Source organism: Hibiscus syriacus, unplaced genomic scaffold (assembly GCF_006381635.1).
Source record: "Hibiscus syriacus cultivar Baekdansim isolate YM2019G1 unplaced genomic scaffold, ASM638163v2 tig00111584_pilon, whole genome shotgun sequence".
Taxonomy (NCBI): domain Eukaryota; kingdom Viridiplantae; phylum Streptophyta; class Magnoliopsida; order Malvales; family Malvaceae; genus Hibiscus; species Hibiscus syriacus.
In genome coordinates this window covers 1,656,311-1,676,420 of record NW_024063127.1, presented here as the reverse complement: position 1 = coordinate 1,676,420, position 20,110 = coordinate 1,656,311, and the positions used below count along the sequence as shown (strand labels likewise).

General features: G+C 35.5%; 3 protein-coding genes across 6 annotated transcripts; all 3 read left to right on the top strand.

Moving 5' to 3' along the window:
- Positions 1-1,870: 1,870 nt before the first annotated feature.
- Positions 1,871-14,346, top strand: LOC120165591 (lanC-like protein GCL1). Its single transcript, XM_039175074.1, has 5 exons — positions 1,871-2,507; positions 2,651-2,839; positions 3,200-3,309; positions 3,359-3,587; positions 14,278-14,346. The coding sequence occupies exons 1-5, from the start codon at positions 2,073-2,075 to the stop codon at positions 14,344-14,346; spliced, it is 1,032 nt and encodes a 343-aa protein (XP_039031005.1). The 5' UTR covers positions 1,871-2,072.
- LOC120165647 lies at positions 14,208-16,906 on the top strand. Of its 4 annotated transcripts, none has more exons than XR_005519847.1 (3): positions 14,208-14,350; positions 14,767-16,165; positions 16,523-16,906. XR_005519847.1 is itself a non-coding variant. In XM_039175118.1 (2 exons), exon 2 carries the CDS (start codon positions 14,792-14,794, stop codon positions 16,106-16,108), a length of 1,317 nt encoding a protein of 438 aa, XP_039031049.1. In that variant the 5' UTR covers positions 14,208-14,350; positions 14,787-14,791; the 3' UTR covers positions 16,109-16,906. The 4 variants fall into 4 exon arrangements, 1 of the variants encoding a protein (XP_039031049.1); XR_005519845.1 differs by having other exon boundaries at positions 16,292-16,906; XR_005519846.1 differs by having other exon boundaries at positions 14,767-16,428.
- Positions 16,907-17,654: 748 nt separating this feature from the next.
- Positions 17,655-19,673, top strand: LOC120165621 (40S ribosomal protein S6-like). The gene is made up of 6 exons (XM_039175099.1): positions 17,655-17,766; positions 17,839-17,903; positions 18,534-18,591; positions 18,699-18,807; positions 18,915-19,187; positions 19,320-19,673. The coding sequence occupies exons 1-6, from the start codon at positions 17,761-17,763 to the stop codon at positions 19,556-19,558; spliced, it is 750 nt and encodes a 249-aa protein (XP_039031030.1). The 5' UTR covers positions 17,655-17,760; the 3' UTR covers positions 19,559-19,673.
- Positions 19,674-20,110: the final 437 nt, after the last annotated feature.

Here is a 20,110-nt window from a genome sequence, read left to right as displayed (position 1 = left end):
TGATGTTCACCTAGGCTCATGCAATCATTGACAATAACCAAGGTTTTTAAATTTTTTATGTCAATCGAGAAGTCAACAAGGTTGCTCACTCTCTCGCCTATTGAGTTTTGTCGAGAATCATTCAGTATTGGTTTTATTATGATGAACATGATTGCATTAAACAATTTGTAATCTTCGATGCTATTGAAATCGAATGCAATTTCTCTTTTTTAAAAAAACTAATAATAACAAATGTATAAAATCATCTCTGAGAAAAAAATAAAATAACTAAAACATTCTATAAAAAAATTAGAGAATCTTAATAAAAACTTGTCAACAAGATCCAAAAATCAATTTTAAAAAACATAAATCCACTTTTTTTCCCAACCAACAAGCTTTTTATATGGAAAAGTTTTTTACCATACGTGAAAGATTCAATCAACTTTTTGTATAAAGAATGATCAATAGGTACCCAATTCAATAACTAAACTTTGACAGGGTGTAATTTTAATGAGAAAGAAAGGCAATGGTGAAGGAAAAATCATGTTTTACATGGTGAAGACGATGTAGATGGTGGTGGGGAGCAACGGTGGCAGAGACCTATACCTACTCCTTTGTCAGAAAAGTTGGGACCTACCACTTTGTCGTCTCTTTCTGTGTCTCTGGTTCCACTGTCCAAAATTTTCAGATAAAACACTAAATCACACCCAAACTGTTATATTTCAATTTCTTCAAAACACAGATCCCCAGAAGCATCTAAGCTTTTTTTGCCCTAGATTTCCGTGCCACCTTGTTTGGATCATGGGGTTCAAATCATTCAATCATGTCTATTTCAAATACCCTCCTCTCGGCCTTCACCTTTGTGTATTATTCGGCTCCACCACTAGCTAAAGCCACCCCACTCTATGAATTGTCAAAAAAACTAGTAGTAGAATATTTTGTTTTGAGCCAAATTCTGGATATCTTTTTTAAGATATCGTGGTGTTCGTTCTAAGATAAGTTATATATTCGATTTAAAGTCTTAAACATGACTAGTAGAACATGTGACTAATTGATATCAATATTATAAGAAAAAATGTCCCGCGATTTATATTGTTATGATTTAAATTTTTAATCTTATTTAAGAGATCAAACATTCTATCCTACGGTGTTAATTATACTTTAATTCTCGCCTTGAGAGGGGAGGTGGGGTTTGATGATGGATCATAAAGGTGAAAGCTTCCACATCAGATGTAAGGAAAGACTGAGCTTGTGTGTATTTGGATAGCGTAGCTGATAGGACAAAGGAGCTACCGTATTTATGTGTATAGCAGAGGCAATAAACACATGAAGATAGACAGGTTCAAGCCTCATTGAAGGGGCTTTGAATTTATTTTTGGCCATAAAAGGGTTTTACATGACATTGCTTTTGGTAGGCAGCTAAGGGTGTTGTGGAGATGGGGCATTAAGGAAGAACGTTGACGGTTCACATCGTTTTCGAGTGTATTAACTGTGGAAAGGGACGATTGGGTTGAACCTTTGTCTAACGCTACGGGATTTGCTAACGTCAAATACTTCAATTTTAAGTCCATTTTTGGTCATTCTTATCTGGACAAGAAATTTAGCATGTGGTGTTGCAAAGCTTTGCTCTGATTTCGACAACTACTTTCCTGCTATTCATTTATAATCAATGATGGTGAAGTTGAGTCGTCTAGGCCTCGATAGCTATGAAAACTTGGTCCAATCAGACCAGGCTAAAATGAGCCCATGTTTTAAGCCCAACCATAAACTTTTAGCACATCTATTAAGCACGATTTATAGTACTAAATTGTAATTACCATTAGTATTACAATCAGCATTACACGTGGGGGGGAAAAAGAGAGAAGCTAAACTCTCTCTCTATTCTGGAAATTTTCTTCTGCCTCTTCTATGATCCAACGGTGATTAACCCGACACTGATCCACGCTATCGCACTCATGAGTAACGCAGAAGTGGTTTGCTGCGTACGAGGAAGCTTCATCAGAATTTGTTTTCTCCCAAGTTGTTCCGCTTATATATACATAACAGAAATCGAGCGAAAAGCATGAAAAAAATAGAAAAGAAAATTTGTGATTATGGGGCTCTCGAAATCCGAATGCAAGATCCACCCATCTCAGCTCCAAAATCAAGGGATTTTCCCTTCATGCCTAAGGGAAAGGTTATCTAGTCTTTGTTCCACTTCGCTCAACGAAGCTACAAGACTCGCTCCTTATTATGCTTCCAACTCTCGTCACCAGCCCCACGTCGTATTTCGCATCAGAGGAACGGTTCTGAAGTGGTGGGAGTCGCCAGATCGTCGTCCTTCATGGTGGAAGTTGGTGAAAGTTTCAGACTTCAAAAGCCAGACATCAATGTCTTCTGTAATGGAGTTTGCGGCTTCTAAAGAAAGCAATGAAGAGGGTGAAAATGAACGGTTAGATCATTTTCTCAACGTGGATCCAACGCTTTCTAACAGCTTCTCACTCTCTGCTGATATTTTCCTCAAAGCCGCCATCGCTCTCAAGAACCAGGTAAGCCTGTTTGTTTCTTGGGATATTTTTGTCGTTTTCCTAGGACTAGAAAATTGTTCTTACATTTGAACCTCGAACTGTCTATGCTGTTATAATTAAGATACGACAACAAGCTTTTACAGGTGGTTTTGTATTTTTTGGAGGTAACGTGGAAAGGAGGTGGTGGAAGTGGTGACAGGTCGGGAACTGGAATAGACCCGACGGTGTACACGGGGCTGCTGGGGACAGCTTTTACTTGCTTGAGATCTTACGACGTGGCTGGTAATCGGCAGGACTTGTTATTGGCCGCTGAGATCGTTGACGCGTGCGTTCCTGTCGCGTGTCTCTGCCAGGTATCTTTTTTTACACAGTATCTATTCTTCCCTTAATCCCAATGAACAATTGTGTTCGAATATGGTGAGATTCATGGTGGTGGTACGGATTCTAACGGTGGAAACACTGAATTCTGGTACTGAATCAGTCTTAAACGAATTTATAAAATTTTATAAAATAAAAATATAAAAATAAATTATAAATAAAAAATATATGATAATTTAAAATTTTCAGAAAAATGATTACCCGGCTCCACTTTTAATCCATTCACATATTCAGTTTCATATGTGATGGGATAATTTTCTATCAAATGCATTCTTATTTTTTTATCATGAAAAATCCTTACCCACAACCTTAATCACTTTGTGTGGTTCATGGAGAGCATATACGTAGCACAAGAAAAGGCTCTCCCGGTTGGACCTGAAGAAGGTGGTTTCGGAATGTCGTATGATCTTCTTCACGGTCGAGCCGGATTCTTATGGGCTGCTTTGTTCCTAAACAAGCAAATCCCCACTTAAGTATTGATGGCATGGTACAAGGTACTGGGGTGCAGCCAACGGTCTAGCCGGAATCTTGCACGTGCTCCTTCATTTCCCTCTCTCGGAAGATGATCAGGTCGATGTCAAAGGAACTTTAAGGTACATGATGAGTAACCGATTCCCACATAGTGGAAATTACACTTCAAGTGAAAGGAACATGAGGGACAAGTTGGTGCAATGGTCTCAAGGTGCAACAAATATGGCAATCACTCTAGCCAAGGCATCACAGGTTAGTAACTCTGCCTCTCTTTTGATTTTTTTTTATTTTAAAAACAAATGTGATTTAAAAAAAAATCTCTCGTTTCAAAAAATTTAGGATTCCTTTTAAAAATAAAAACGTATGGTTCGAGGAGTCGCCACCAATATTTGATTATGATGTGATTGGGCACCCAAAAACGTTTTGTCATTTTAAATAAAAATTAATTTTAATTAAAAGAACAAATTGAGGTATGTGTTACCAAAAATGAGTTCGGAAGTCGGTTACGTGTGGGGAATGATTAGCAATCCCACAGCGCCCTAAATCGGTACCTAATCGATTAATTAATGTCTTTGCAATGAAATTTTCAAATCCAAATTTAATTTGATTTTTGATCTCATAAAACAACAAAATATGAATTTTACAATGAAATATGATAATATTAAATTATTTGAATGCACCAAAATATATTAAATTAAAATTACCACTCCTTTTAGAAAGATGAAGAATATTCGATTATTGAAAAATATCAAGACCATATCTTAGATAAATTATAACAATCTTTCCTCGAAAAATTTAAATAACTGAATATTTCTTTTTCTTTGGTTCCCAAATTTTAAGTGAGAAATCAATTTATTAGGTGTCACTAATAAGATACGCTTTTAATTTAAAATTGTCAAAAACGAATCTCTAATAAGTTAAGACAATCAACTTAAAATAATTTTAAATTAAAAGGGTATTGCCCTTAATTCAATTATGTAATTATGTCGAGTTATGCACATGAAGATAACATAAAAAATTAATTAAAATAAAACTTAGGCCTATATGCACCAAATTACACATTTACACACTGCCGAGTAACCAGATTTTACGTATACGCAAAAATATAATAAAAACCAATGATTAATAACCTCTGTTTTGAAAATCGGACCGGGCTGGCCGGTTCAACTGGGAATCGTTGCTTAGTCCGATTCAATTTAAACCGGTTGAACTGCTATTAGTGAACCGGCCAGAACCGCTGAACCGTTCGAACCAGACCGGCTGGAAACCGGAAAAAATCGGAAAAAACTGGGATTTTTATTTTTTTTAAAAAAAATTAAACCAAACAACGTCGTTTGTTAAACGAACCAAGTCGAACTCGAGTATTGCTGAGCTCGACTCGAACTTGAAAACTTTAAAAGTAAACTCAACTCAACTCAACTCAAACTCACAAGCTAAAAATTATCAAGTTCAACTCAAACTCGAAATATAATATTGAAACTTGAACTCAAAAAGGCTTGAACTAAAAAAAAATAGAAGTTTGATTGAAGACTAAAATTCGAGCTTGATTGAAGTGAAATTGATTGAAGTGAAAGAATAGTTCACTCAATGCTCACTAAAAGGCTCCATGATTTTGAATGCCAAATTACCTCTATTATTTATAGAAGTTAGTTGTGATGCTCTTTTATGTTTCTTAGCAATGTGAGATTGTTTTGTTCTCATATTTTTACTTTTTAGATTTTTGGGATGCTCTTCTATGTTTCTTAGCCATATGAGATTGTTTTTTTAAAAAATTAAACCAAACAATATCATTTTATTATGATTTTTTTAGCCCCAAATTTATTTTTTAATTATAGTTATATAATTATATTTATTATTTAATATGTTTTACCTTAAATATTATGTTGCAATTAATTTGAATCATTTTGTTTCACTTGATTTTATGGTTTTTAACTTATATATGTTATGACTTGCTTTGAATATGACTTGTGATATAAAAAATTATTTTTTATTAAATATTTTTGGTATTTTTATTTAATTTTTTAAATAATTATGACGTCGTCCGGTTCTTTCGACCGGTCGAACCGGTTCGATCGGTTGAACCAGTGAACCGATAACATGACTGGTTCGCTAACCGATCCGGTTCTGAAAACCATGTTAATAACCTTCACATGCTAACATACCATTAATACGGGAATGTCTCAGGAACGGCGGGTTAATATACGGCTAATATACGACGTTACCGGATATATTAAAAGATATTTAACAAATTCGGTTTAGCGCTACTGGAAATGTTGACTAATAATAATGTAGTAGGTCTAAGTCATGAAGAAATATTAAAAAATTATGCAACCGGCAAACTTAACTTGTCGGTTCGTGTCGATCCAATTTAAAAATGTATCGATCAACAACGATATAACATGTAAAACTATGACAAAACCAGTATTGAAATGATAAAACCGGTAAAGCGGTACCAAATATATTTAAAGTGTCGGTACTTTAATATAAGGATTGACACTTCGTTAATTTAAAAGAGAAGCATTTTTAGCGCCTATAAAGTGTCGATACTTTCAAAAAATATATCGATCAACAACGATATAACAGGTAAAAATATGATAAAACTGGTATCAAAGTGATGAAACCGGTAAAACGCTACCTGATATATTGAAAGTGTCGAAACTTTATATAAGGATCGACACATTGTGAATTTAAAAGAGAAGCAGTTTTAACGTCTATAAAGTGTCGATACTTTAAAAAAATGTATCGATCAAACAACGATATAACAGGTAAAAATATAATAAAACGGACATCAAAATGATAAAACCGGTAAAATGATACCGGATATATTAAAAGTGTCGATACTTTCGTAAGTACGTGTAATAAATTATCGATACTTTCAAAGAAATACATAATTATCCTTTCGAAAGTATCGACACTTGACATAAAAGTATCGACACTTTTGTATTTGTATCGATTAAATATAAATAACATATCCGATGAAAATATAAATGTCATAGCTAAAATATTCTCTGATAATAGATAGAACGGACGAGTTTTTGAAATCGAAGCGTAATTGTTGCTGCATTTCAGAAGACGTTTCTAAAGCGAAGTTTGTTTGTTTGTTGCTGCAGTCGAATCGAAAAGTATGTTGTCGAAACCCTAATTTTTTATTATTACAGTAATCACGATAGTGTTTTTATGTGTTGTTTGGGGTTTTGGAGTAAAGAAGCATTTGTGACCGATTGCAGGTAGAAAGTGATATTCAAGGAAAAATATAAATGTCGATACTTTTATTAAATATTATAGGTATAAAATGATATTATAGGTTGTATAAATGTGCCGACACATTTTGTAGTGGCCATTCAAATTCTTTTGAAGAAAACCGTTTTACCACAAGAGTAGTTATCTATATTTGTATATTAAATAAAGTGTATGTAACAAAATAATTTGATTTGCGTAAACTGATATATAAAGGCCAGGAAAAATGGAGTCAATGGGTTGGAAAATTGTTGGTGGCGCATATGACTTTGAAATTGAGGCCGAGACTCGAAAGCAACCAAATGGTGGATATATGTACTTCTAGTAAGTATCAATGTCTTTTTGTTATTATTGTTGAAATGGTAATTGGATTAAAGTATCGATAAACTTTAAATTGATTACAAATTTTAAATGTTGACAGTATGGCCGAATGCAAAAGGATGAAGGAAGATGGCACACAGAGCGGTTCGGTATGTAAAATGAAATTGACATTGAGTATTATTTAGTGTTAATGTATTGATTAAGAACGGAGGAACCTTACATTGATACAAAATACAAAGAACGGAGGAATAGGTTTGATTAAATTCGATGAGTGATGCTGAAAAGGAACCTTACATCACACAGTCAATGAATGATAGTAAAGAATACAAAGAACGGAGGAAAGCACATGAAAATAAGGTATTCATTAAACTTGTAAATACGTTGATACAAAATATATAAGAACTATAACATTATATATTGTTAAAAAATGTAGGAAGTTTCGACAAGATGCATCATTAAAAGGGTGAATTCATTAATTAAACACCTTAAGGAGAAGGGTCAGTTGAATGTGCTGGGAGAAATAGGTTTTGGATCGTTGGTAGGAGTAAGGGATCGACCTATTCGGAGGGAATTGTGTCGATCCTTGATGGCGCAATTTGATGTCAGACAATGTATTGCTAAGTATGGTGATTTTTCATTTCATCTCGGGATCCCATGTGCTGTAGCCGTATTGGGGGTAGAAAATGAAGGCAAAAGTGTTGTAGAAGTCTGTAAGAGTAAGGACTGGAAAGCACTTGCCTCCAAATATGGTTTGAAGTAGAAGGTGACATATGCTGAAATTAAAGAGGAAATAAAAAGTGGATCTTACAGGGGGGATGAGCTGAAGGCCAGAGTTCTATTATACCTTGTCGGTATCTTTCTTTGTCCAACGGGTGATACGTCAACGAACAAGGAATATATATTAAGCTCATTTGCAATGAAGGCTTGAAGGGTGAATTCAATTGGACTGAATATATCCGTTCGAGATTGATTGAATCAATAATCACCTTTAAAAAGGGCAGCCAGAGATACCTCAAAGGGTGCATAGCAATCTTAGAGGTAAATGAGTTGAATAACTTTTTTGTGTTTTTATATAAAATGATAGTATAGTTATTATATAAAAATATAAATTTTATTATAAATGCAGGTTGCACCGTTCGATTTTTAGTCGGGCTGTGAGGCAGTGCCGGCTTATGAAAGAACCGGAGTGGCACACATCCTTGCATTGGGGAAGGAAGAGGTGGTTAGAGTGATGGTGAAGTTGAAGTTGGATAGAGCGAAGAAGCAAGAAAGAGTAATAAATGTAATTAAATAATATTAAGAATATAATCAATATCTTAATATTGTAATTTAATTTTGAAGGTTATTGGCAAGGATGCAAAGGAGGTAGTGGAGGTAGAGGAGAAGAAATGAGAGATGGTTGTATTGGGGGATGACGGTGAGGGGGACGACGGTGAGGGAAAACAGAGTAACTTCGATATTTTGATGTCTGAATTGGCTGATATAAAAAAAAATCCAATTTTATATCATGCAAAGACAATAAAGAGTCGAAGAGAAACTTGATAGAGTCGAAGATACACTTAAGAGGCATAAGGGGGTAGTGGAAGGAAAAATAGATGGAGTAGTGAAAGAAGTAGAGGTGTTGAGGGGTGAAGTGGTGAAAGAAGTTGAGGTGTTAAGGGGTGATCTTAAGATGGTGACGGGTGAAAAATTTGAGGGAGTGGTGAAGGAGGTTGTGGAATTGAGGAGTGAACTTACGGGGGTAAAGGGGGTGGTTGATAAATACTTGGATGAAGGAGATCAATTGAAGGGTGAAATAAAAGAGATGAAGAGCTATGTAGAGAAAAAATACGATGAACTGAAAAAATATGAAGAAGAAAAGAGGGAGAGGAGGAAGAAGAAGAGATGGAAGAAATGAGGAGGAAGGAAGTAGATGTCATTTATACACCGAAGAGTGTTATGGCAGCAGATTTGGATTCGGAATGTCCTGCACCCCAGAAGAAGAAGCAGAAGGTAAGTTGAATAAAATAAAACTTAATTTGATCTTTATTATGTTGTTGTGACAAAAATTTGTATGCAAAATTGTAGGTTGAAAAAGCGGATATTCCAAGCGGAATTGATGACATCGAAGTAGATGTCATTTTACACCGAAGAGTGTATGGCAGCAGATTTGGATTCGGAATGTCCTGCCCCCCAGAAGAGAAGCAGAAGGTAAGTTGAATAAAATAAAACTTAATTTGATCTTTATTGTTTTGTGACAAAAATTTGTATGCAAAATTGTAGGTTGAAAAAGCGGATATTCCAAGCGGAATTGATGACATCGAAGCTGCAATTGTGATTATTTATGGAATAGTGAGTTAGAATCGGGGTAAGTGAAATATATTGCTTTGTGAGTGATATTTAAATATTTCATGACAACATATTAATCCTAATGATTCATACAGATATTCTGTAATCTCAATGGGAAATCAATTCGCTACTGTATACGACGTTGCAACGTTGAAGCCTACGGAATGAGTTGGCGGTGTGGTAAGTAGAAAGTATAAAAATGTAAAACTTATTGAATATTTGATTGTAATTACTTTTGTTAGGTATTGATTCTCGCTACGGATTGGCTACCTTCCATACCACTTAGCGTGAGTTAAATTAATAAATGGAGATAAGTAGTATTATAGACGGTAAATTAATAATGTTTGTTGTGTAATTGCAGCATCAGGCGTTAGATGCCAACAGGAAAGAAAGTGTTGAGAGTATTGCTACCTTCTAAGGTCCCATATTGGATAACTATGTGAAATTCACCGACTGTGAGAAGGTAAGACACCATACCAATTGCAAATGTTGTTTTCGGATATAGAATGTTGAATTTTATCAAATTGGGTGTGAAATTTGTTGCAGATCATGATCACAATAAACTACCATAATTCACATTTGTATCTGTTGGTGTTGGATATGGTAGATCGTGTTGCAACAATATATGATAGTATGTTTACATCTGAAGCAGCTAAACAGAGAGTGGAGGATGCTAAGAGATTGATATGTATGTATGTATGAAAGGACATTATGTAAATTATAATGCATAACTTTTTTGGATCATAACTTCTTCTTTTTTAATGCATATTAAAATATTATATTTTTTAATAAGAACGCATTTGGGTTGAATACTGTGGATCTCTAGGAAAGTTTCCCTTTAAAAATTTCAAATTTGTGATAGCATGTGTATGGTGTTCAAAATTTGTAACATACATGATTGCGGCAGTATGTGATGATGTGGATGGAATCGATCGGTTCTACAGGGGCAACTGGTGATTTTGTAAGTGAAAAGAAAAAATTCGTTTGTGGTAAAATTGTTAAATGTCGTAGATTGAATGCTGTAGTTTACAATACTTAACGTTCTGACAATTTGAATATAGGTTGTTGGAGAGTGGGATCGATCGCGAATATTAAACGATCTCGTAAGCCACAATCAAAATCAACGAAGACAGGAGATAACAAAAGCTGCCATGAGACATAAGAATAACAAAAGGATGCAATGATGTAAATGTAGGGTTAATTTTGTATTAGATTTATAATTTTGTATACGATTTATAATTTTGTATGTGAATGTAATTATGAATGATGAGATAGAGTTAGCAGTAGGTTGTTGTACATGACGTTCTTATACACATTAAGAGTCATGTTGATACTTACTATATGGAGATGTTGTCTCTATTATACAAAAATGTCATCAAATTGTCAAATGTGCGAGACTTATGTAGTACAATATGGCAAACAGGGTGCAACCATAAAGTGTCGATCCATATATAAAAGGTGTCGATCCCAGAAACATCGAAACCCATATGTATAGTAGGTAATTTTTCAATCTAACCAGTATAAGTATACCGGATTTATGAAGAATAGGTGTAATATATGTATCGACACTTTTAAATTTTGTGTCGATACTATTGGTCCAGAATGAATGGCAAACAGGGTGCAACCATAAAGTGTCGATCCATATATAAAAGGTGTCGATCAGAAACATCGAAACCCATAAGTATAATGTAATAGGTAATTTTCAATCTAACCGGTATAAGTATCAGATTTATATAGAATAAGTGTAATATATGTATCGACACTTTTTAATTTTGTGTCCCATAAGTATAATGTAATAGGTAAATTTTCAATCTAACTGGTATAAGTATACCAGATTTATGAGAGAATAGGTGTAATATATGTATCGATAATTTTTAATTTTGTATTGATACTATTAGTCCAGAATGAATGGCAAACAGGGTGCAACCATAAAGTGTCGATCCATATATAAAAGGTGTCGATCCCAGAAACATCGAAACCCATAAGTATATTGTAATAGGTAATTTTTCAATCTAACCGGTATAAGTATGCCAGATTTATGAGATAATAGGTGTAATATATGTATCGACACTTTTTAATTTTGTGTCGATACTATTTTTAAATATCGAGTGTTTTCCCCCGTTCAGCAGGCATAAGAGAACTCTTCCTATCGAAGAATACTAGCATTATCATAACAGTGACGATCAGATATTCAGGTAAATGTATCGATATTTTATGGGTTTGATTGATTTCTATATTGGAGTTTTTTTCCTGAATGTTTGTGTTCCAATTGTAATAGCATCCAACCAAAATGGCTCCAAAACGTCAGCGTCAGAAGCGCGGTCTTTCTCAAAGCTCTTCTCAACCCAGTTCTTCTCAACCACAACCTCCTTCTGAAACAAACGATTCTTCTGAGGAAATCAGGTCCTTCGAAACATTGAACTTTTGATCCTCGAAACCCTTCTTTGGAACAACAAAATTATTGTGTCTTCACATTCCCTTCCACGTCAAGCCGTGTTGTTCCCTTACGTGCACTAAACCCATGTTCCCGTGCGAATCCCTTGTAAAAGTACCAAGCTTGATCACGTGAACAGAAGAGCTGACCAACCAATCTGTCAGATTCATCAACATGATGTACTTCATGGCATTCCTCGGTTGGCTTAACATTGTCTACATCAGTATGATCCATGGCAAAAATTTTGTTGTGCAAGTTCAGTGGTCCCGGAGTTGATGGAGATGTAAGCAAAGGTTCATTTTGAACATGTTTCAGTCGTGCTGCTTTCAATAGGATGTTGTATTGGTAATGGTAGTTAAAGGGTGGGTACAACATTAAATTCGTAGTACATATTTAGGTATGTACAATAACTACCTAAATATGTGTCAATACATTTTCTACCTAAACATATTGTTAAATTTAAATTCTAAATAATATTTTATAAAATATCAAAACAATCAAATAAATTTTTGTGTAAATGAAATTATTAAATTAATATTGTTGGTGGAAAACATGAAACACTATTAAAAAAAATTGAAACATAAATTACATAACTTTAAAAAAAGTATGGATCATTTTTATAAAAAGTATGGACACTTTCAACATATCAGGTAAATTTTACCTTTTTTAAAAGAGAAGAAGTTATAGCGCCAATAAAATGTCGATACTTTATAAAAATGTATCGATCCATAACAATATAACAGGTAAAAATATGACAAAACCGGTCTCGAAATGACAAAACAGGTAAAGCGCTACTGGTTATGTTGAAAGTGTCGATAATTTATTATAAGTATCGACACTTTTGGAATTTAAAAGAGAAGAAGTTATAGCGCCAATAAAGTGTCGATATTTTATAAAAACGTATCGATCCATAACAATATAACAGGTAAAAATATGACAAAAGCGGTCTCGAAATGACAAAACAGGTAAAGCGCTACCGGATATGTTGAAAGTGTCGATAATTTATTATAAGTATCGACACTTTTGGAATTTAAAAGAGAAGAAGTTATAGCACCAATAAAGTGTCGAAACTTTATAAAAATGTATCGATCTATAACAATATAACAGGTAAAAATATGACAAAACCAGTCTCGAAATGACAAAACTGGTAAAGCGCTACCGGTTATGTTGAAAGTGTCGATAATTTATTATACGTATCGACAATTTTAGAATTTAAAAAAGAAGAAGTTATAGCGCCAATAAAGTGTCGATACTTTATAATAATGTATCGATCCAAAACAATATAACAGGTAAAAATATGACAAAATCGGTCTTGAAATGACAAAACAGGTAAAGCGCTACCAGATATGTTGAAAGTGTCGATAATTTATTATAAGTATCGACACTTTTGGAATTAATAAGAGAAGAAGTTATAGCGCCAATAAAGTGTCGATACTTTATAAAAATGTATCGATCCATAATAATATAACATGTAAAAATATGATAAAATCGGTCTATAAATGACAAAAGGTGAATGCATATAGTGTCGATACATTTATAAAAAGTATCGATCCAAAAAATATCGAAACTGATAATTATAATGTAATAGGTAAATTTGCAATATTACCGGTATAAATATATCTATTTACTTATAAAATAGGTCAATATAAGCGCTACCTATTATATTATATAAGCGCTACCTAATATGTTATTGTACTTGATAATATTTTCGGTTAAATACCTATTTTATTATATAAGCGCTATCTATTACATTATATAAGTGTTACCTAATATGTTATTGTACTTGATAATATTTCCAGTTAAATAATATAACATAACCGATCTAAATTTTAACCGATCACTTATTTAACTGATCACGCCGTATATTAACGTTTTTTAAGCGCCGCACAGCAGAACTACCCCCATTAATATATATACAGGCGAAAATAAATAAGGGATAAGGATCAAAGTAAACCAAACAGCTAACATTCAAATTAATCCTAAATGAGACTTTAAATAGCTGCGAGGATTTTAAGATGGTAATAAAGGTAAAGTCAAACATTCCAGAAAACAAACGTAAAACTAAAACAATTAAATGCAAATGGGAATAATTAAACGTGTAATACGCAAACAATTAAGAATGTAGATTTAAAGATGTAAATGGGATTAACTATCACACATGAAACAAAACACAGACATAAAACACACTAGGTATATTTCCTAAAAATAAGCATTCAAAGAAAAGAAAACAGTGGTTAAATCTAACGAAAAATAAAATGGAGAGCAGAATCGAAACTGAGACGTAGTTGTAGGGACTCGAGTAAAGTTTGCCCAGTAAAGACCATGAGCTGTAAGAGGACCAACATGAAATTGACGAAGCAATACAGGTCGAAATCAGAAAGAAAATATATGAAAATAGGACCAACATGAAAGGATAGAAAAAAAGGGGTACTTCGATAATGGTTTTCTCTTGGTCTTTTAAAAAACACGGAGGCCCTTAATGGGCACTTTAATGAGACTATAAGGCTCAACTTATGAAAACAAAAATCATTTTACTTTCATAAAAAAACTTGAATTTTAACCTTTGTTGTCAAAATCCTCTGAACATCCCTTGGTGTTATTCGTGTTCATATGGAATTCCAGAAACCGGCCGCCACTTCGCCGTACCAACCACCGCAAGTTAGCTCCGACCCGCCGTTTGTCGTCTACTGAAAAGGTAACGGAACACCTCTCGATTCTTTTTTCTCCCCTAAATGTAAATCTAAACTTCGTTTTACAAAAGAAGTCTAAAAAAGAGTAGATCTGAAAAATAAAGATTTCATATCGAAAAAGATATTTCGCCGGCGGGATACAAAGATCTGAGGGAGGTTTCTTTCGAAAGAAAGCCTCGGTTTTCCTTAAGGGTTTCTCTCCTATTTTCTTTTTACAAAATCCACACATTTTCTATGGTTTTTTCTTTTCTGCTTATTCTCTCTATTTTTCCTGTATGGATTTTTTTATTTGATTCTTGTTGATTTTGGAATCGTGTTTTCTGGTTTTTCGTTGCTGATTTCCAATAAGGGAATCCCTTATTGATTTGACTTACTTATAATAGTTAGATATACCTTTTCTTTACCTTCATTTCTTTCTTAGTCTTTAGAATCAACTTTTAGGGAGAATGGCCAACACCCAAACCCCTGGAGAGGGAGCTGTGCCAGTAACAGTCTCGGAAGCTGGAGCGGTAGGTGGGAGTGGGGTGAGGGCGAACAACAGACCTGGTTTGGCTGCGGAGAGCGTGATGATAGATGGGACCTTGTTCAATCTCAACGATGATGTTGGGCCGATCAAGATGGTGAGCGCCTTCATTATCAAAAATGGAAACCTGAGCGACTCTAAGTCTCTCCTTGTGAAGGCCAGCATCCCGGAGATCTGGCACTGGAGGCCTATCGCTAACCTGCCGCCCGAACATGCACTGGAGTACGTGCCGATGTTCATACGCATAGCCAGAGCTGGGCTGATGCAGAGCAAGCCAGTGGCCTGGACTAATGACCAACTGAGAAAGATGGCAATCATCGTCGGTGTGGCGCGTGCTGTTTCAACAAAGATGTATGATTTGACTGAGCCCGATTTCATCCCAGAGGAGATGAAGAACTCCTATGTCAGTGCGACATTTGATGGGGAACGCTTAACGGGATTTACTATTGCAGAGGATGTGCCAGCCACCTATAGACAATACCTCACTGCTGTGCTCGACCTCACAGACACAGAGAGGGCAGTCGTAGCCACTCTCCATATGTGTTCGATCGGGATCATTCCAGTCCAAGGCTACTCACTTATTATGACAGGTCACCACTACCTGAATGACCCCAATAGCCAGTCAAGGAAGGCATATGCTGTGATGGAGAGGGCGTACTGGTCGGCTACGGGGGTTACTGAGTGGTTTCAGAACGACATCACAATGATCCAGGATGCTTTATGGCACAAGAGCTGCCACCCTGTCAACTTGACCATCAAGTATACGACTGCATATAATGAGAACACCGCACAGATGCTAGTGAATGCAAACGCCGGCCCAGCTGCCTCTAGGCTCCCCGCCCTGGAACCCGAGATGCGCGCTGCCAATAGCTACAAGACCCTACTCCAAACTGTGCGCCCAATGTATGAGATGTGTGGTGCCACCACTGACTTTGTGACTCTGGAGGAAGCGATCACTATGGTTAAGCTCTACCCCTTTGGGGCGTCCACTGACAACCTGGTGCAGCCTCGTGCTAGGCACCCGACCATCCCTCCATGGGTCAACAACCGCTACCTTGCCATACAGCATCTCAAGAACATACTCGAAGCGAATGTTGACATCGTTGCGAACGCCTATGGGTTCTACTGCCAGATGGTCGAGCAGGCAACCAGCCTCGTGAGCGGTGGGGCATCTGACACCTTGAAGACGTCTTTCTCCCTCTCTCTAAGCTCAAGTCCCAGAGTACTGCAGCCTTCATAGATGGACAGCAGGCCTATGGGCACTACGCTATGTTGTGCCAGAGGGACAGGATGGAAGGTAAGTGCCGGGTTGCGAACCTCACTATCTTTGGCGGTGCCGCAGAGAACTAGTTGCAGATCCCTTTCTTGATAACAGTCTAGTAGTAGTAGTAGTACTTCCTCTTATTTTGCTTGTCTTGCACAGATATGCCCAAGAATCTACGGGCCTAGGTTTATAGCCAGTTTCACCCCGCCATCTTCGGATCTGAGCATCTCACTCCGACAGAGTCTGATGACCAGCCCCGCAGATGGCATTTTGCAGTCCTTGTTGACCTACGCAGGGTACTATACATCAGCCCCACGTTGCTGTGCTGGATTTTCTCTACGTGGCCAGGAATCCATTTTCTCATTGTTTCTTGTTATTTCCTTTTGCAAGTTACTTGTACACAATGAAAGGAAGCCTTTATGAAGAAAGGGCGAAGGCGTTTGCAAGTTACTTGTACAACAATGAAAGGAAGCTTGTAAAAGTGGAACATGGAGGCGATCATGGTTACTCCCTTTTCCAAGGACTTGATGAGATAGCTTGCCTCTGGTTTGATCTGCTTGCACCCCACAACTCCAAGTTCCCCGGATATGAGCTCCAAGTTAAATATGATTTCTTAATCAACCAACTGCTGTAAGCCAGTAATGTGAAGATTATGATTAGTATCTTTAACGATATGATTAGTATCTTTAATTACTTAAGCTTATGTGAGTGAGTTGGGTAAATACGAACCTGTACGCTATATAAGTGAAATATGCATTATAGCGTCTAAAGTGAGACGCGTTGGTACATATTATCGAGTAAAGATACATAATTATTAAATTATGTTAAACAAATTGTTATTATAATTTTAAAATATTATAAAGCTGAATTGGAACTCTGCGTACTCAATTTGTTCTCTTAAATTAAAGCTTTTATTGGGTAAATATTCTTAAAAGTGGGATCGTATGTCTGAGTAACTATTATTTAACTATTTTTTAATAAAAATATTTATATTTATCGTAGTGATATTAATATATAACAGACGGAGAACTGGTTAATAATGATTTATACAATAAAAAAGAAGTAAACAAATCAGTGATCACTTGATGATTAATAATGATTTATACTTTGAAAAAAGAGGTAAATAAATTAATGGTTATACAATTTATTTATTTTGATTTGAATAAAGAATCATTCTATGTTGAAATTGGAAAGTAAAATAGATTCTCTCTTTGATAGGAAGAAAAGAGAAAGACTATTTTATTATATTAACAAGCGTAGAGGTATTTACAGGCGGTTATAAATTTATGATGATGATTTTAAGATATAATTTTACTGATAGAGCGGGGAAAAATTATCTATAAAAACATAGACAACAATGGATTTTTTTCAAATAAAGGAATCATGTAATTTGTTTTGGACACCCATGAATAGAAGTGACTATGTTCGGTTTGGTCCAAAAAAGTCCATTTTAGCAGATGAACTCAAAGCCCAAACTTCAAAGACATGGCACACAAATCCTTTTGCAACACCAAGTTTCTCTTTTACATATAAAGTTGTCTGTATAATCCCAATCTCTTTCTAAAGAAACCCTAGAAAAGAGCAGCACCAGCGGCGGCGTTAGCCAAAGAAGCACCCATCTCACAAAGATGAAGGTTTTTTTTTTGTTCTCATCTTATTTTTATAAGAAAAAAAATGTTGTTTTGCTTATCTTTTCTTTGTTTCAGTTCAACATTGCTAATCCAACAACTGGTTGCCAGAAGAAGCTGGAAATCGACGATGACCAGAAACTGTAATTTTCTTTTTTCATTCTGTGGGTTTTAAGTTTATCTGTGTCTTTCAGTTTGAATAGTAATGTTGAATTCCATGCTCGTATTTCGCCGGTGAGAACCTTAATGGAAAATTATTTTGTTTCTTTTGTCTATCAACATTCGGGACGCTATTTGTTATGCTCTGTTAGACATGCTGAAATCGAATTTGTAGAGTATTTAGAGAATGTGCAGAGAAGGTTTTAAAACTGAATAACATTGTTTTTGCTTAAGAAATCTGGATGTTTTTTATATGAGGCATAAATTGTGTGCGGCATTGGCATTAGGGTCAAAATGATGGTGGGTTTTCCTTTGAACGTTTTTTTTCCAGCTTCTTATATTATTGAAACTTCATTAGTAGTATATGTCATTCTATTCTGAAAGAACTTTTGGCTAGCGAGTTAAAGAAAAAACGCTCTTCTACTTCATGAGATGTTTGTACATCTGTTAAAGTATGTGCCGAGAATTTTGTTGAATATTGTTTTATTTTGGAAGTTGGAACCACCTTTTTGTATGTGGTTATTGGCTTGGTTTGTCTTTGGTTGTATTCTCAATATTTTTTGGCAATGCAATTCTAATTGTTGCTTGAGAAATTTTCTGACTTTGAATCACAGCCGAGCCTTTTTTGACAAGAGGATCTCACAAGAAGTCAGTGGTGATGCCCTTGGTGAGGTATGTGATGGATTTACTTTTATCGTCTCTTTCTGTGTCTTGAATTTTTGCTAGCAAATCTCGCCATCCTAACTCTGACTTGCACTTCCCTTGTTATCCTTGAACAGGAGTTTAAGGGCTATGTATTCAAGATCATGGGTGGCTGTGACAAGCAAGGCTTTCCTATGAAGCAAGGAGTTCTTACACCTGGCCGTGTTCGTCTTTTGCTTCACAGAGGTCTTTGAACTCGAAATTTTCCACACCCCCCCAAAAAAAATATTTTTTGTGTAGAATTGTTTTGTTATGGATTTTTATTTATTGAATGGCTGTTTTTATCTTAACAGGTACCCCCTGCTTCCGTGGTTACGGGAGGAGAAATGGTGAGCGTAGGAGGAAGTCAGTTCGTGGGTGCATTGTTAGTCAGGATCTTTCAGTTCTGAACTTGGTTATTGTGAAGAAGGGTGAAAATGATCTTCCTGGGTTGACCGACACTGAGAAGCCAAGAATGAGGGGTCCGAAGAGAGCTTCAAAAATCCGAAAGTTGTTCAACCTCTCTAAGGAGGATGATGTTAGGAAGTATGTTAACACTTATCGTCGGACCTTTACAACCAAATCTGGTTAGTGGGAAAATATTTAATTTTTTTTTCTCAAGTTGTTGGGAGAGAACTTTAATTTGTGTTTTATCTTTGTTGAAAAGCTTGCCCTTACATGTTACTGATGGAAAATCAAAATAAATTTTCGGAATGCAGGTAAGAAAGTGAGCAAGGCTCCCAAAATTCAAAGGCTGGTGACTCCTTTGACTTTGCAGAGGAAGCGTGCTAGAATTGCAGAGAAGAAGAAGAGAGTTGCAAAGGCCAAGGCTGATGCGGCCGAGTATCAGAAGCTTCTTGCCCAGAGGTTGAAGGAGCAGCGTGAACGCAGGAGCGAGAGCTTGGCCAAGAAGAGATCCAGACTCTCTGCTGCCTCTAAGCCATCCATTGCAGCTTAAATTGTGCCACAAGCTTTAGAATTTCGGTCAGCTGGTAAATTTGATTGCTCAATTTTCAAGTCAACTCTTTTGTTTTAATGGATATCACATGAATGCTATGCTTTAAATTTTTGCGACATTATGTGGAGAGAGTGTTTACCTGTTGCGGTAACTTTATGAATGGTTAATGCATTGTTCAAACCATCTAGTATTGATTTTGAGGCCTTGTTTTACATGGAAAGTCGTATATCTGGCTTAAAGAGGTTAGGTTTTTGTGTCTGTTAAAATAATTGGTATCTAGTTGAACTTTTTGTACTCCTGACTTTAAAATAAGGAATAATTTTTATCCATAATAAAATTTAGGGTAAATTATGCAATTAGTACACATGCTATCAGTTTTTGTCTATTTTAGTACCTTAACTTTAAATTTTTTCAAAAAACATACTTAATGTTTAGTTTTTGTTTCATTTTAATACCTATGTTCAAAATTTAATGTTAGGTTTTGAAAAGAATTGAAATTTTAGGTACTAAAATGGACAAAAATTGATAGTTTAGGTATTAAGTGCATTACTT

Bases quoted from the DNA above. Each gene is read 5' to 3' on its own strand.
- LOC120165647 (XM_039175118.1), top strand. From the start codon at position 14,792: ATGGCCAACACCCAAACCCCTGGAGAGGGAGCTGTGCCAGTAACAGTC.
- LOC120165591 (XM_039175074.1), top strand. From the start codon at position 2,073: ATGGGGCTCTCGAAATCCGAATGCAAGATCCACCCATCTCAGCTCCAA. The intron at 2,840-3,199 runs GTATCTTTTTTT...TGGTTCATGGAG, and splicing joins CTGTCGCGTGTCTCTGCCAG to AGCATATACGTAGCACAAGA. The intron at 3,588-14,277 runs GTTAGTAACTCT...ATGGAATTCCAG, and splicing joins CTCTAGCCAAGGCATCACAG to AAACCGGCCGCCACTTCGCC.
- LOC120165621 (XM_039175099.1), top strand. The intron at 17,904-18,533 runs GTAATTTTCTTT...TTTGAATCACAG, and splicing joins ATCGACGATGACCAGAAACT to CCGAGCCTTTTTTGACAAGA. The intron at 18,592-18,698 runs GTATGTGATGGA...ATCCTTGAACAG, and splicing joins GTGGTGATGCCCTTGGTGAG to GAGTTTAAGGGCTATGTATT.